General features: G+C 47.5%; 1 protein-coding gene across 1 annotated transcript; it reads right to left on the reverse strand.

The window, feature by feature from the left end:
• Positions 1-465: 465 nt before the first annotated feature.
• LOC129701875 (granzyme K-like) lies at positions 466-4,063 on the reverse strand (the record flags this gene model as incomplete). Its single annotated transcript, XM_055643704.1, has 3 exons — positions 466-1,208; positions 1,607-1,873; positions 3,899-4,063. Coding segments are annotated over 3 exons (612 nt in total), but the record flags the coding sequence as incomplete, so codon positions are not given.
• Between the last annotated feature and the right edge of the window lie 13,609 nt (positions 4,064-17,672).

Raw genomic sequence — 17,672 nt, forward strand, 5'->3', positions numbered from 1 at the left:
CTGGCACAGAGTCCCCATCTCGACTTGCCAATCCATTCTGTGAAAGCAGAGAACTGGGATCTTGCAAAATCATGGAAAGAAGAAATGCTGCAACCAAAGTGGACTGGACCCTACCTTGTGTTATTAATCACCAAGACAGCAGTACGAACAAAAGAAAAAGGGTGGACACACGCAAACCGATTTAAGGTTCCTGTGGAGGCCCCACCAGACAATATCAGCCCATAGACTGTGCGTGAAGGGAAGGAACCATTGACTTTGTGCCTATTCGGATGTTGTATCATTCCCTGCGTTAGCCTTCAGAACACAGTATGACTAGCGAGAGGAGGATAGGGAGGCGAAGAATCTGCTGCTAGCACTAGAAAAGGAAGATATAGTATAAATCAAAAGATGCGTAGCAAAAAGAAAAATGGTGGATTGTGAGAAAAGGGTTAATAGGGATGGTTGATTTATACTAGAACTCTGAAAAATATAACTTAGAAAGAAATAAGGTGTCAGCAGAAGCCAGACTGCTGGTAGAAGAAAGTAACAATATACAGAACAGAGAGAAATTCTAGATAAAAAGTAGCAAACAGATAGAAACTTCAGCAGAAGCCTTAGGAGTCTTTGACGTCAGGAGACGTTCCGAGACGTTCTCGTGGGAATATAAACCTTAGTGTTCTGATTGGCAGAAGTTCGATGGGGAGACATGAGGTAGTGACCTTAGTAAAGAAATGTATAAAGATAGAAAGCATCGCCATCTTCGGTGTGCCTCTAGGGGACATCAGAGGAGAGGCACCTATTCTGCAGAATATGAAATTAATAAAAACACTTCTTTGTCTGAATTTGGCTCAAGAGCATTTGTGATTTTTGAATCTCACATTAATTCATTCAGTCAGAGGACAGGGAATTTCACAATTCTAGTTTTTATTGCATTTTGTGGTAAAACGTTACACATTGTACTCAGATATAGATGGAAGCATGCTGGTTATCTCAGCCAATTGATTGAGCATCATAGTTAGTAAAGCAAAGTGAATTAGCACGCTGATTACTCAATACAGCTTTTCATCGGTCATATTGTAAGCCTGCATGGCAATGGTTTTCCAAATCCAACAAAGGTATTTAGAAACATAAGTGTAAATTCCAGGCTTTTTGGGATCTGCACATCCTATGCCAAAGGACACAATCCCGATGTACTTTCCATTGCAAAGCAAAGGACCACCTGAATCACCCTGGAAGAGAAAACAATAAAGATGACAATTCAGTAGAGTCAGATAAAATAACACATCACCAACTTTCAGTCTGAAAACACATCACAATGCTATATTTATTACCCGTGCCCAGCTGGTTTGAGGAGATGGTGATTTTACATCATGGAGCATATGTGCCTAATCAAATTCACAAAGAGTCTTTACGTGGAACAATTTCCTTGAGGGGATAGTAATGTTCAGCTATTTAAAATAAAAACATTTACAAAAACAAGCTACAATAATGCCAGGCTAAGGCCAGTGTGAGGATGGATGGAATGTTTCAATCTATAGAAGGCACCAGTGAATCATTTGGGCTTTTGCACACACTCTGATAGCTTTATGGTCATTTTACTGATAACAATGCTACACAGCACACTCACCGCACAAGAATCTCTGCCTTTATTGTCACCAGCACAAATCATGTTCTGGGTTATTTCAGGTTTGTGATCGTAATAGTCCTCGCTGTTGCATGTTTTACGATCTATTACTTCTATTGTCACCTCTTGAAGTGTGTCAGATGTAAATTCTTCACTTGTTTTTCCCCATCCTGCCACGAAGCAGGAAGTTCCAGCCCTCAGATCATCAACCATTCCTCCAGATAGTTTGAGCACATCCACATCATTGGTGATCATTGCATTATTCTCCAGCTGTGATACAGTAATAAATTATTCTTAATCTTCAAAGAATGAAGAATATCTTAAACTATTGCTCTATTCAAAAGAGGTTTGTTAGTTTCCCTATTTAAGTACTTCATTTGCTGAGGTTTTGACCTTTGCAGAATGAAATGTTTCTTTTACTTTTTCAGATGATCAAAGAGACAAGAGAATTTGACCATAAAATGTAATGTCAATTAACATTCATGTTACATGAAAATATTGTTGCGGTTGATGTTCATAAAGCCCTACGCTACTGTCGCGGATGGTCGATTGATCGATTGTTTGATTGATCGAGTGAGTGAGTGAGTGAAAGATTCAGCATGGAAATGCTCTTCAGCTCACTAAGTCCACATCGATCACCCACTCACGCTAGTTTAACGCACTTACGCAGCCACTCCCTACACACTTGGGGCAATTTACAGAGGCCAATTAACCTACAAATGCACACATCTTTGGGAAATGGGGGAAAATGAAGTAACGGGTTGGCGACAAGGTGGCGTAATGGTAAAGCTGCTGCCCTACAGCGTCAGAGAACCGGGTTCGATCGTGACTATGGGTGCTTGTCTGTACGGATTTTTACATTCTCCCCGAGACCTGCATGGGTTTTCGGTGACCGGGACCTTCGGCTTCCTCCCGCACTCTAAAGACGTACAGATTTGTAAGTTTATTGGCTTGGTGTAAATGTAAAATTGTCCCCATTGTGTGTAGTGTTAATGTGCGGGAATCTCAGGTCGGTGCGGACAGTGGGCCAAAGGGCCTGATTCTTCGCTGTATCTCAAAACTAAATGAAACTAAACTAAAATATCAACTAAACTATCTGGATGAAACCCACATGGTCCCAAGGAAAACTTGCAAACTCCACAAAGACAGCACTTGAGGTCAGAATTTAACCCAGGCCTCTGGCGATGTGAACAGCAGCTCTCCCAGCTGTGCTATTGTGCCACCCCTTCATGGTTCTTCACTATCTACATCTTTCTTTGTTAACAAGTAAACTCTAATTAGTCAAACTTAGCTATGGCTGTTTTACTCTAAAAATATCATATCAGACTGAAAATGAACAAAGTAATTGATGGAATTATAAAGTTGGGAATCCAAATCTTTCAGCACTTTTTGGATGCTTTTTTAACGATGATTAAGAAATAATATAGATTGAATATCATTAATGTGGAACATATTACAGATGGAATGGTAAAGCAGTCAACAATTAATTTAGTTGCACTGTTGTCATGTCATTTATTTTCTATGACAGGCTGTGGAGTCAAATCAATGGATATTTTTAAGGCAGAGATAGATAGATTCTTTATTAGTTCGGGTTTCCGGAGTCATGGGGAGAAGGCAGGAGAATGGGGTTAGGAGGGAGAGATAGATCAGCCATGATTCAATGGCACAGTAAATAAATTCTAAATGTTAAATTTCCTTGACTATAAAGGGAACATTTCCTCATCAGTTCAGTGCACCATTAGACCAAGAAGGCTCCACACTCACACGGAAACATCTGATCTCATCTGCGACTAATACAAGTTTATTTTACACAGAAAGTGTTGGGCGCCTGAAACACAGTGCAAGGGGTGGTGGTGGATGCAGGTATGATAGTGGTGTTTATAGTCAGACTCATGGATATGCAGGGACTGGAGGGAGATGGAGCATGTGCATAAAGGTTCAGTTTAAGTAGGTACCATGTCCGTAACCAAACAACCTGTTCCTGTGCAATGCTGTTCTATGTGCTACATCCAACACCTGGTCAGGTTGTGGTAAACTAAAAGTAGTGGAGGAAAAACCCATCAAATGATCATTCTAATGATCCTTGCTGAAAAACTTCCTGACATGCCGAAAGGAGGAGGACAAGGTTAAGTCTGGTTTCCCCTGGGCCAAACGGCATCCTAGATATCACCGTAAGTAATCTGAAAAATCATTCCCCAAGACATCGAAGACATGTTCTTTTGTGAAATTAAACATTGCTAATGAACAAATTAAGGGTTCAGAGCACTTTATACAGATTAGAAAGAAAATTCATACTTCCAGTAGCATGATGTCATTTTCCATAGTATTACCACGGAATTCGGGATGGGGAATCTGTCTCTTGATATGAAATATTTGTTTACTCGACTCGTTTCGTGAAAGAGAATGTGCACCAAGAACCACTTGAAGCTTCCGTTTTCCACCAATTGTGCCTTCTTCACTAACAATCAAAAAATAACATAATCACACTTTTTTCAAAAAAGGTCATTTTCAGAAATTCATCAGGAAGCCAACCATTAAATATTGAAGTTCATGGAAATATAAGGTATATATATATATATATATATATATATATATATATATATATATATATACCACATCATATTTCGTAGTTAACAAATATGCAACTTCCAAATATGCAAAAGGGGTGATCCATACCTAATGATTTGCTCTTAATTAAAAGTCATTAATATACCAATCAAAACAAATTGCTAGTAAGTAATACCCTTAAAGTACTGAAATCATGGGTCTGAAATAGGTATTGCAAAAGTGACCATTCAAATTGAGTCTTTCCCAGTTCCTTTCTGCCATCTACAAGTCGGGAACGGGTTATCAGGCTCTCAACTTGCTTGGAGCACAAATGTTCCAACAACAGTAAAAAAATTATGGCACCTTCCAGGAAAAGAACAGACTTGATTCATAGGTGATCCAACCACCCAGATATACACTCCCTCCACCAGTGGCTCATTGTGCTTGCAGATTGTAACTTTTGCAAAGTCCGTTTATTTCCAACAGCAGATCTTAAAGCTCTGACCTCAATCAGCAAAGAGGATGAATGCAGCAAGAGCAGATACATTTTCATTCCAAATCACACACCATCCTGGATTTGCAGCACCTCAGCACCTCAAACAAGTGTCTCACTACCATCTTCTCAAATGCTGTTAGAAATGAGCAATACCTGTTCCTTTATCAGCACTCCTAAGCTGCAACTTGGACCACCTAGGAAGCAAGTGCAGCAGAAACATGGGAACATCACCACTTACAAGTAACACCTTTACCAAAATAAATTATAACATGAATACAATAAGGTTAAATATTCCTTATTTTGTTACTTACAGGCTGGACTTAGAAAGATGACAATTAGCAAAACATGCAGATTGTACAGTAGTTTCATCTTTCTTCTCGTGCAATCACACATTAAATGATGCCAAACGTTCTTGCGTAATTTATAATAAACTCAGTGGGGTGTGGTTAATTTATGTTAGATGCATCCTGGTGATAGGTTGGATTTGCAAATTTTCTAATCTGTATTCACTGTAAACCATGTGGCAGGCTCAGAGCAAACCAGAACATATAATCAAATGTTAGGGGTTTCACAAAGGGTTGGTCTTTAGTTTAGTTTAGTTTAGTTTAGTTTAGTTTAGTTTAGTTTAGTTTAGTTTAGTTTAGTTTAGTTTAGTTTAGTTTAGTTTAGCTTATTATGGTCACGTGTACTGAGGGAATGTGAAAAGCTTTTTTTTTCATTCTATCCAGTCAAAAAAATGACAATGCATGATCATAATCAAGCCGTCCAGAGTGCACAGCGAAAGGGTACAACATTTAGTGCAAGATAAAGTCTGATATAGAACATTAAAGATAGTTCAAAGGTCTCTAATTAGGTTGAGAGGAGGTCAAGACTGCATTCTCACTGATGAGAATACCGTGTGTCAGTTGCTACATGTTGCTTGAAATTCTGATCTAATAACATGATGGCACACGGGACATATTTATTCAAGCCTGCGTGAATGTATAATAAATTATGCCGAAAACTAGCATTAAATTTAAGAAACCATCGACTGAATAAACCACTTTATTGTGGCTTAATTTCAAATGAAAATAGTCTAACTGAAATGATATTACTAAACTGGCATTACTAAACTCGACCCAAAACGTCACCTATCCATGCATTCCAAAGAAGCTGCCTAACCTGCATAGTTACTCCTGTCATATTGAGTATTACCTAGCATCTGCAGTTCTCTGCAAAGATCCTATAGCAGATCTTATAGCAGAGCAAGATAGGCTACTCCTGCTAAATGCAATGGGCTGACGTGTAGTACGCTATGGAGGGGATCCTGGGCATTTTTCCACGCCCATTTTAGCAACCTGAGCCTACCTGATCCGACCCGACTCGCAGTGTAATCAATGTTGCGGGGCAACAGTTTGTGTGGGTTAGATTCATAAATCTGTCAGTTCATACTTCTTGTCAAGAATAAAATTTGACTCTGGTAATTGTCTTTTTTTTAATGTTTTTTAAATAATTTATTTTTAAATGGCTCACAAACAGTGTTTGAGTTGATTTTGTAGTAACCGGAACCGACCCGATTCGCAGGGTAATTGACATTGCGGGGGATCTTTTTGTGTGTGATATAGGGTTAGATTCATAATTCTGTTAGTTCATAATTCTGTTAATTCTTGTTAAAGAATAAAATGTTTATAAACACACATACATGAAAATTATATAAATGTATATAATCATATAACACACACAATTATATTCTGATCCAATAATGAACTTTATTTCAGACTAGACACGGGACATTAAATAAGAAACATTGTAAATAAGAAACATTGTAAACCTCCCCGCAACTTCACACACACTAGGCCTTATCTCGCGCTGCCCCCCCTCTCGCGCTGCCCCAGCCCCCCCCATTCCCTCTCCCCCCCGCTGCCCCGGCCCCCCCCACACTCTCCCCTCTCCCTCCGCGCTGCCCCGGGCCCCCCACTCCTTCTGCCCCTGGCCCCACACTCCCTCTCCCGCTGCCCCGGACCTCACACTCCCTCTCCCCTGGCCCCACACTCCCTCTCCCGCTGCCCCGGGCCCCACACTCCCTCTCCCGCTGCCCCGGGCCCCACACTCCCTCTCCCGCTGCCCCGGGCCGCGCCGCGTGCTGCCCCGGACTCCCTCTCCCGCTGCCCCGGGCCGTGCACTTCCTCTCACCGCTGCGGATCCAATCTTTTGCCGGAAGCGAGATGCCTGAACAAGATGGCGGAACAAGATGGCGGAGGCAGGTTGCTAAAATGAGTCATAAAATCACCCATGAATCCGCCCATGAGCGTACTACATGTTTGTGTGAGAGTAACCCATCTTACTCTGCTATAGGGCCTAAGATCTTTGGTTCTCTGTGTCAGTAATCAACATCAACCGGTCCAGTGTAATACAAATGATCGCTGCATTGGTGTGATATCACCTTTCACATGAGGTGTTAAACTCTGGCTCAGTTTAGCTCCTCACATAGGCATAAAAATACCAATGGTGCTACTTGAAGATACTACTTTAAGTTGGTTTGGAACATGCTGAATTCTCAAAAGGCAAAACACATGTGCTACTTCTTTTTAGCCACAGTTCCACGGAACAAGGATATAATGCTGAGGCTTTCCCGACCTTCACCACTCCACCGCTCTCCAGCAAGCTGCAGCCGTCGCCCTACCTGAGTCCCAGGCTCAGCACCGGGCCTAAAGTCGCCACGCTGCAGACTCTGACACCACGGGGTCTACCTGTGCTGGGTTCCTCCATCCCCCCCCCCCCCCCCCCACCCCAACACAGGGAACCTCACTGGTTGCTCCACTTCCCCCTGAAAACATGTTACCCCAGCTCTTCCCCACCCATACTATAGTCCTCATACTTCCCTCCTCCCTAACCATGCACCACCCCCCTACCAGACTGCCTCGGTCTCCATCCATTCACTTGCCTTCCTCTGCCCCTAACCCCCATCAGGGCTGCCAACCCGCACGCATTGAGCATGAGAATCGCGCATTTCACTTCCGGTGGTGCTATGGAAGCATAGAGTCCACCAGCTCCATGCTGAAAACAATTACTGAAACGGGGAGAAAAACGGGACCTACCTGTTGTTACCGCACCGGCAGCCTTTAACGAGCGAGTGATGTCATCAGGCGCGCGACTTTAGCGGTATGTCCATGCAACATACCCCCTCCAAGCCAAAAAAGACCGGTAAGTTTAGACAACCGGCAGAAGAGGTAGGCCTGACTGAAGCCTCGGGCTCAGTTTCAACGATGTCCCAGGAAGATGTATCAAAGAAAGCAAAGCCAAAACAAACAGAATTGGAAGAACTTTGAAGTTTTCTCTCCCTAGAAATTAAAAATATAGAGCAACTTAAAAATTTTAATGAAAAACTGAACTTTAAAGAAGAACTTAAAGAGGAATTCCACTCATTTATAGAAGAATTTAAAGAATAAATTACCTCCACTGTTCACGAAATACTGGAAGCTTGGAAGCTGACAATGGAAGAAATTTCAATAAACAGATTGAAGAGGTAAATGTTAAAATCAATTTGATGGAAACCAGCTTTAATGATAAGTTGGACCCCATCAATAAGACATTAGATCAACAAAATACAGCAATAACTGAACTAAAGGAAATCGCTGCGACAAGTGCTGAAACTACAAAAAAGCTCCTCCTCGAGAATCAACGCATCAGAATTACTGAATAAAATAACTGAAAAATGCATTGATTTGGTGGGGCGCCATAGACGCCAGAACCTAAGAATTGTAGGTGTCAAAGAAGGAAGAGAGGATGGCCGAGACCCCAATGAATTTGCAGCAGACTTATTACAAAAAAGTCTTAAATCTGGATCAAAAGCCTTTACTGGGTTTAGCACATAGAGCGCTGAGACGCCGACCCTGGGAAGATTCCCCCCCCAAAACAACTGATAGTAAAGGTAGTATACGATCATGAATTGGATGACATGATGAAGAAAATAGTCCGTAACAGAGAGCTCACTTTTGACGGAGAGAGGATCAGCATCTTTAAGGACTATCCAGTGGCGATCTCCAAGAAGAGAGCGCTGTTTACAGAGACAAGAAGAAAACTTAAGAACATCCCAGAATTGAGATATGGCCTGATGTACCCCGCAACACTAATAGTCGCCAACATGAAGAAGGAACATATGTTTACAGACCATAAACAACCACTTGAATTCACCCAGAACAACGAGAATATGAGCGAAGACTGAACAACATACATTATCTTCCTGACGTCAACGAGCAGTGTGGTGGGGGCGCTGCACTGGCAGCAGCCCTGTCAGCAGCGTGTTAGTCTTTTCAACTTTTTTTATTTTTTTAGTATATCTTAAAGTCTGTTTTTAGTGTTTCTTAGTGTGTTTTGTGTGGGGGGTGGTGTGGGGGGGTAAGGGGGAAACCGTTTCGGCCGCCTCCTCCATGGAGAGGCGACTTTTTCCAGGTCGCCTCCCCCGTGGCCTAACAGCGAGGATCGGCGCGGCCTTTCCCGGAGACGCGCCCGGGGCTCGGGGCTCCGGCGGCGGGTGCAGCGTGGACTGTCAGCACGGAGCTGGGGCTCGCTGGAGGGGAGCACTCCGTTCCGTTGGCCCGCAGCAGACGGCAGCCTGAAGCCGCGGTCTGCACAGCTCCAGCTGGCGCGGCATCTACAGCCCGGGATCCCTCGTGGGGGACCCGGGGGGGAAGAAGAAGCTTCCTCCGCCGGCCCGTGGCCAACTTCTACCGCGGGTCCGGTATGGACTTACATCACCCCTGGAGGGGAGCTTCGACCGCCGGCCCTGCAGACTGCGGTGCTTACGGCTGCGACGTGGAGGGAACTTTAAATCTTCGACCGCCGGCCTGCGGCCTACACCAACTAAAAGCCGCGGTCTCCGCTGGGGAGGAGCCGACTCTGGACTTACCTGGACTTGTACCTTGTCCTTTTACCATCTGGACGCCCGCAGCAACGGCTGCGGAGGGTTGAGGTCCCGACCACGGGGGGAAATGGAGGAGGACTGGCCAAATTGTGTGCCTTCCACCACAGTGATGAATGCTGTGGTGGATGTTTATGTTAAAAATTTATTGTGTTTTTGTGTGTGCCCTTTATCATTGTATCGCTGCTGACATATCATTTCACTTGCACTTTTTGTGCAATGTGACAAATAAACGTTGTATTGTATTGTATTGTATTGACCTCGTAGAGTACTAATGGAACTTTAAATTGTTATACTTAAGGACTTCTGAAAATTGATAAGGATAGTGGAGCAGGTTTTCTCCTACTGATATTGATATATTACATTTATATCTTAGTATTATTGTTAATTGTTATTAATTACTAGTATTACTAATTACATAACTAATATATTACATTTATATTTTAGTATTGTAGTCAATTATTATTAATTACTGATTACTACTAATTATAAACATTTGTCATTACTAATTACTATTACTAATCATTAATAATTACTATTAACTGGTTTACTTAGAAACAGTTAAAATGTGGCGGTCCCTGGGGGGTAGGCCACTCCTTGGATCATCCCCCTCGCCTATTGAGGGACAGGGGCGTTGGTCTGCCAAGGGGTTTCCAGTCGACCCTGGGTTTAGTGCTCTTGAGGTGTGTGTGTGGTGTACTCTCGCTGTTGGGATTAAAAGACTACTGTTTGAACCCGCCTGGTGTCTGGTCTTTTCCTGACCTTGACCAATCCACTACACTGGTGACCCCACGTCGTTCATCACGCGTCGTGATGGATATGGATAATAACGCTGTTGCGCTGAAGCTCCCAACTCTGTGGACCGAAGAACCCGACACCTGGTTCCAGCAGGCAGAGGCACAGTTTGCTGTGAGAGGTGTTACACAAGATGAGACAAAATACTATTACGTGGTTGGCTCGCTTGACCAACTGACTGTGAGGCGAGTTAAGCCTTTCCTCAGGGCCCCCCCGGTAACAAATAAATATACTGGCCTTAAGGAATTTCTTATCAGGAGGTTTGTGTGACACCGAGGTGACACCGAGCGGGCAGCTCAGATTTTCAGAATGGACGGCATGGGCGACCGCCGGCCATCTGCCCTCCTGGAAGACATGCTCACCCTGATGGGGGACCATGAACCTTGCTTTCTATTTAAATACGCCTACCTGCAGCAGCTGCCCCCCGACATTCGCATGCAGCTCGCCAGGGATCCATTTACCGACATGCTGGCGCTGGGTGAACAAGCCGACGAGCTGTGGAATTCCCACCATCACAACCTGGAAGCAGTGACCATCCTTCCCGCGGCATTTTGGAGGCTCAGAGCAGGTTGGGACCTCTATCGACCACGTTTCCACTGCTCACAGTCGTCCCCCGCGGCAAAATCTGGCCGCCATTGCTCATTCCACTGCAGGCACGTCCTTCCAGCACGGCCAGCCTGCAGTTCCACCCAACACCAGCAAAGGTCACTGGCGCTCAAACCAGCCTAATTCGCCAACAGTTCCACCAGACGCTAGCAAAGCTGGTTGGTGCTATTACCATCGTCGCTGGGGAGCTGCAGCCAGGCTATGTCGCCCACCCTGTTTATTCCCGGGAAACGAAGGGGACGGTCGTCAGTGATTCCTTCGGCGGCCGGCACAATTCATCGCGTCTTCGCTTGGGATCGCCGCACTGGAGGTCGATTCCTCGTCGACACTGGTGCGGAAGTGAGTGTTCTGCCTCCCTCCATCGCCGACATCCGTGCGGGTAAACAAGGCCCCCTCCTCACCGCGGCGAACGGGAGTGCTATTCGCACCTACGGGTTTCGCACCATCCCCCTCAACTTTGGCCGCAGATCCTTTTCTTGGAGGTTCGTCATTGCCGACGTTTCCCAGCCGCTGCTGGGCACTGACTTCCTTCGAGCCCATTCACTGCTCGTGGATGTCAAGCGGTGGCATCTGATACACTCTGTCATGCTGGATCCATTCTTCCTCCGTACTGGTGATCCCATAGCACACCCTGATGGCCCCCTGTCGTCCGTGGATGCGATTTTCCCGACATTCTTGAACCCCACTACCGCTCCTCCACCCCCAAGAATGAGGTGGAGCACCATATCCCCACTACTGGCCTGCCTGTGCACGCCCGGGCGCGTTGTCTCGCACCAGAAAAGCTCCGTCTAGCTCAGGAGGAGTTCCACCAGATGGAGGTGATGGGCATTGTGCGTCCCTCCGATAGCCCATGGGCGTCATTGCTCCACATGGTCCCTAAGACGAACAGGGGCTGGCCTCCGTGTGGGGATTACCGTCGCCTGAATGATGCGACCGTCGCCGACAGGTATCCGGTCCCGCACATTCAGGATAATGCCCATCTGGCCGGAGCATCCGTATTCTCCAAGGTGGATCTCGTGCGAGGGTACAATTAAATTCCGGTCCGCCCCGACGATATCCCGAAGACGGCCATTATTACACCATTTGGTCTATTCGAATGTGTGCTGATGCCGTTTGGGTTAAAGAACGCTGCGCAGGCCTTTCAGTGGCTTATGGACTGTGTGTGCCGCGGCCTAGACTTCATCTTCGTGTACTTGGACGACATACTCGTGGCCAGTCGCTCACGGCAGGAGCACTGCATCCACCTCCGTCAGCTGTGTCAGCGCCTCAGCGACTTCGGTTTGGCCATCAACGCGTCCAAGTGCCGTTTCGGGGTGACGGCTATCGACTTCCTCGGCCACCGCGTGACTCCACAAGGGTTGGTGCCTCTGCTGACCAGGGTGGACACTGTCCGCAGGTTCCCCTGTCCGACCACAGTTAGGGGCCTACAGGAATTCGTGGTGATGGTCACTTTCTATCACCGCTTCCTGCCGTCAGCGGCCGCTGTCATGCGTCTGCTTTTCCACCTGATTGCTGGTCATCGCAGGGAGGTTGATTGGTCCGTGGAAGCAACAGCAGCATTCGAGAGGGCTAAGCAGGCACTGGCTGAGGCCACGATGCTCGTCCACCCACAAGAAGACGCCCCAACCGCCTTGACGGTGAACGCTCCTGAGGTTGCGGTTGGGGCAGTGTTGGAGCTGCTCATTGAGGGTTGCTGGCGGCCACTTGCCTTCTTCAGCAGGCATCTCAGTGGTGCTCAGCGTCGTTACAGCGCCTTCAACCGTGAGCTCCTTGCCCTGTATCTCGCCGTACGTCATTTCCGCTACTTCCTGGAGGGGAGGCCGTTTACTGCATTTACGGACCACAAGCCGCTAACCTTCGCGTTCGCAAAGGTTTCAGACCCGTGGTCTGCCCAGCAGCAGAGGCAGTTGGCGTATGTGTCCGAATACACCACCTCCATCTGGTTTGTTGAGGGCAAATTCAACAGGGTGGCCGATGCCTTATCGAGACCTGCAGTCCATGCGGTTCTCCAAGTCGGTGAGGGGATCAATTATTCCGCCCTATCGTACGGCAGTTTCGGGCCTGCAGTTGGAGGATATTGTCTGTGGTCCTGGGGGTACAAAGCTGCTGTGCGATGTCTCCACTCGAGTTCCGCGACCCATTATCCCCATCGCCTAGCGGTGCAGGGTGTTTGAGGTGCTCCATGGACTTGCGCATCCCTCCATCAGGGCGACAATGGCCCTGGTAGCCTCCCGCTTCATGTGGCACGGGCTGCGGAAGGAGGTTGGACATTGGGCGCACACTTGCATCCCGTGCCAGACCGCCAAGGTGCAACAACATGTGCGCACGGCGTTGCGGGAGTTCACCATTCCTCGGCAGCGTTTCGACCACATTCACGTGGACATCGTGGGGCCGCTGCCGTCGTCCCAGGGCATGACCTATCTATTCACCGTCGTGGACCACTTCCGCGGTGGCCTGAAGCCATTCCGCTACCAAATTCTGCAACGACCACTTGTGCTCGAGCCTTGGTGGTGCACTGGATCGCCTGGTTCGGTGTTCCACTGGACATAACTTCCGACCGAGGGCCTCAGTTCACGTCAGAGCTGTAGTCAGCCATGGCACGCCTCCTGGGTGTTCGTCTGCACCACACGACGGCATACCACCCGCAGGCGAACGGCCTGGTGGAGCAGTTTCACCGACAACTTAAGGATGCCCTGAAGGCACGGCTCACTGACCCAGACTGGGTAGACGCTCTGCCGTGGGTTTTGCTGGGGATCCGCACTGCATCGAAAGAGGACTTGGCCTCCTCCTCCGCCGAGTTGGTGTATGGGTCTCCGTTGACGGTGCTCAGGGAGTTCATCCCGCTGTCACATGGCCAGGTGGAGCAGCCTTCGGACGCTCTGCAACGTCTTCGACAGACAGTGGGCAAGCTGACGCCGGTGCCCACGTCTCGTCATGGGTCCTTCCACCCGCACGTTCCCTCTGCTCTGGAGGACTGCCACTTCATCTTCCTACGCCGCTGGAGAGATGCGCATCTCCAGCGGCCGTACGAAGGTCCCTTCCGGGTCCTGGAACATGGCTCATCGACTTTCGTCCTGGTCATGGGGGGGTCGGCATGAGACTGTTTCAGTTATACGGCTGAAACCAGCACATATTGATATTGATCAGCCGGTGCTGGTAGCGCGGCCCCGTAAGCGAGGGCGGTCTCTGTCTAGGGTACCTCCTTCTCTGGCTACTCCATCCCCCGCACCTGTTGATCAGTCGCCTGTTCCGGGGCTGGGCATTGTGTGCACCCGGGCTGGCCACCGTGTATGCCCTCCTTTCCGTTTCGTGCCTCGGATACTTGGGGGGCCCTGTGACGGTCCCTGGGGGGTAGGCCACTCCTTGGATCATCCCCCTCGCCTATTGAGGGACAGGGGCGTTGGTCTGCCAAGGGGTTTCAGGGCGAATGTTGAGGGAATTAATTAACCAATTAAGAGAGGTAAAGTATTAGCACATTTTAAATTACTTAAGACAGATATAATATTCCTTCAAGAAACCCACCTTAAAAAGGAAGCACAACATAGACTGGAAGCAACATTTCTTTATATGCAGATGATGTATTAATTTACATTACAAAACTAGAAATTAGTATCCCAAACTTATCCCAATCTAATAACTCAATCTGGTTTGTTTTCCAGATACAGAATTAAATGGAATAAAAGCGAAATCATGCCAATAACAGAACTCAATCCACATATAATACAACAATCCCCATTTAAAATAGTTAATGAAAAATATAAATATCTAGGAATTTATGTCATATGCCTCATTATTTAAATTAAATTTCCCCCCTTTACTGAATAAACTACACAAGAATATTCAGTATTGGAAAACACTCCCTATTTCAATGTTTGGTAGAATTAATGCCATAAAAATGATTTTTTTTTACCGCAATTATTATGCCTTTCAATCAATCCCGATATATCTCCCCAAAATTTGTTTTTTTTAATGTGGAATCCATCGTCACTGATTTTATCTGGGATTATAAGAATCATAGAATAAGCAAAAAACATTTATGCAAATCAAAGATAAATGGAGGTTTAGCTTTACCGAATTTTTTGTTCTATTTCTGGTCAGTTAATATTAAAAATAAGAACTTTTGGCTGGAAGAAATGGACCAATAACCAGATTGGTTAAAGATGGAAAAGGAAGATTGTTTACCTTCTGAAATTGGTTCGATACTGTTTGCTACCACAAAATTGAATTTAAACATTTACAGGGAAAATCCTATAATATACAGTGGTATGCAAATTTGGAAACAATTAAAAAATACCTTAAAATTAAATAATTTATCACTCTATCTCCCCATTGTGAACAACCCCTCATTTAAACCTATGTTGGATAAAGGTTTCAAACAATGGAAAAATTATGGAATTAAAAGGATAAGACAACTTTATAAGAAAGGCATCTTTCTTTCATTTCAGGAGCTACAACAGACTTACGGACTCCACTCAAATGATTTTTTTTAGATATTTACAACTTAGAGATTATGTTAGATCAAATACACAAAACTTTAGAACTAGAGATCCAGAAATTCTTGATGATTGTTTGAATAAACATCCTAATACAGATAAATTAATATCTCATATTTATAATATCCTATTAGATAGTGAGATACCACCGACAGATTTATATAGACAAACATGGGAAAGTGAACTAAGCCAACCAATAACGAAAGATATTTGGGATGAAAGTTACCAACATATACATCAATGTTCATTAAATGCCTGACATCTATATTACTAAACGTCTGATCTTGACTGCTTTTGGCCCACTGTGCTGCGATTTCCGAGAGAACGCCACAACCTACGGCCTTCATTTTTGGCCACCTCGCTGAGAGCCCACGTCTGCTTTCCTGAACCAGAGGATTTTTCCCATTGATGAAAATTCAGAGAGATATTAATGTTTTTCTAAAATGTCACCACTCTCTCTGCTGCCCCTGCTGGAGGGAGGGGGAGGGACTATAAAACCAGGAAGTGGTGTACCTCACTCTGTCTCTGCAAGATGGAGGTCACTTCTCTCTGAGCTGTGAATAACACTGAACACATGTCTATTCAACTGTGAGTGCCCTTAATGTGGTTTCAAAATGAAAATATGGTTGGTTTGAAGTAAAAATGCACTCTCCCTCTCTCCCCCTCCTCTCTCTCCCCCCCCCCCCTCTACCCCCTCCCCCCCCCCCCCCCCCCCCCTCCCCCCCCCCCCCCCCCCCCCCCCCCCCCCCCCCCCCCCCCCCCCCCCCCCCCCCCCCCCCCCCCCCCCCCCCCCCCCCCCCCCCCCCCCCCCTCCCCTCCCCCCCCTCCCCCTCCCTCCCCCTCCTCTCCCCCTATCTCTCTCTCCCCTCTTTTTCTCTCCCCCTCATCCCCTCCATCCCCTCCCCCACCCTCCATCCCCTAACCCCCCTCCCCTCCACACCCCTACATCCTTCCCTCCACCCCCTCCCTGCTCCCCACCTCTCCCCCCTCCTCCCATCTCCCCCCTCCCCCTCACCTCCCCCTCTCCCCTCCCTCCCCCTCCTCTCCCCTATCTCCCCACCCCCTCTCTCTCCTCTCTTTTTCTCCCCCTCATCCCCTCCATCCCCTCCCCCACCCTCCCCCACCCTCCATCCCCTAACCCCCCTCCCCTCCACACCCCTACATCCTTCCCTTCCCTCCACCCCCCCTCCCTGCTCCCCACCTCTCCCCCCTCCCCTCAACTCACCCCCCTCTCAGCACTCCATCTCTCTACCCCCCCTCACTCAGCACCCCCCCCCCCTCCTCCCCCCCCCCTCTTCCCCCTCCCCCCTCTCCCCCAATTCCCCTCTCCCCCCCCCCTCTTCCCCCTCTCTCCCCCTCCCTCTCTCCCATCTTTCTCTCCCCCTCCTCCCCTCAATCCCCTCCCCCCGCCCTCCCTTCCCTAAACCCCCCTCCCCTCCACATCCCCTACCCTTTTCCCTCCACCCTCCCCCTCCCTCCCCCTCCCTGCTCCCCACCTCCCCTCACCCCCCTCTCAACACCCCTTCTCTCTCCCCCCCTCACTCTCATCCCTCTCTCCTCCCCTCCCCTCTCTCTCTCTCCTCCCCTCCCTCTCTCCCTTCCTCCCCCACCTTTCCCCCCCTCACCCACCCTCCCTCTTCTCCTCCCCTCCACCCCCCGTCTCCCTCTTACCCCCTCTCTCTCTGTCTCTGCCTCTCTCTCTGTCTCTGCCCCTTCTCTCTCTGCCCTCACTCTCTACCCCTGCCCCCCCCTCTCTAGATGTGACTGCAAGTTGGGGGCTATGCGTCAGTAGATAGGGTGGTTATGGGGTAAAATGAGCAAATTAATAATATTAATATAATATCAAGAGTCAAGAGAGTCAAGAGTCAATTTAATTGTCATTTGGACCCCTAGAGGTCCAAACGAAATGCCGTTTCTGCAGCCATACATTACACACAAATAGACCCAGACACAACATAATTACATTTTACATAAACATCCATCACATAGCTGTGATGGAAGGCCAAAAAAAAACTTATCTCTCCACTGCACCCCCCCCACTGCCCCCCCCCCCCCCGATGTCAGAGTCAAAGTCAAAGCCCCCGGCTGGCGATGGCGATTGTCCCGCGGCCATTGAAGCCACGCCGGGTGGTGCGAGGTCGCACACCGGGTCTTGGTGTTGGAGCCCCCGGTGTGCGCTCGCAAAGTCCCGCGGCCATTCCAGCCGCGCGGGGCGGTGTAGTGAGGCCCCGC

This window comes from Leucoraja erinacea, chromosome 1 (assembly GCF_028641065.1).
Source record: "Leucoraja erinacea ecotype New England chromosome 1, Leri_hhj_1, whole genome shotgun sequence".
In the NCBI taxonomy this organism is placed as follows: Eukaryota; Metazoa; Chordata; class Chondrichthyes; order Rajiformes; family Rajidae; genus Leucoraja; species Leucoraja erinaceus.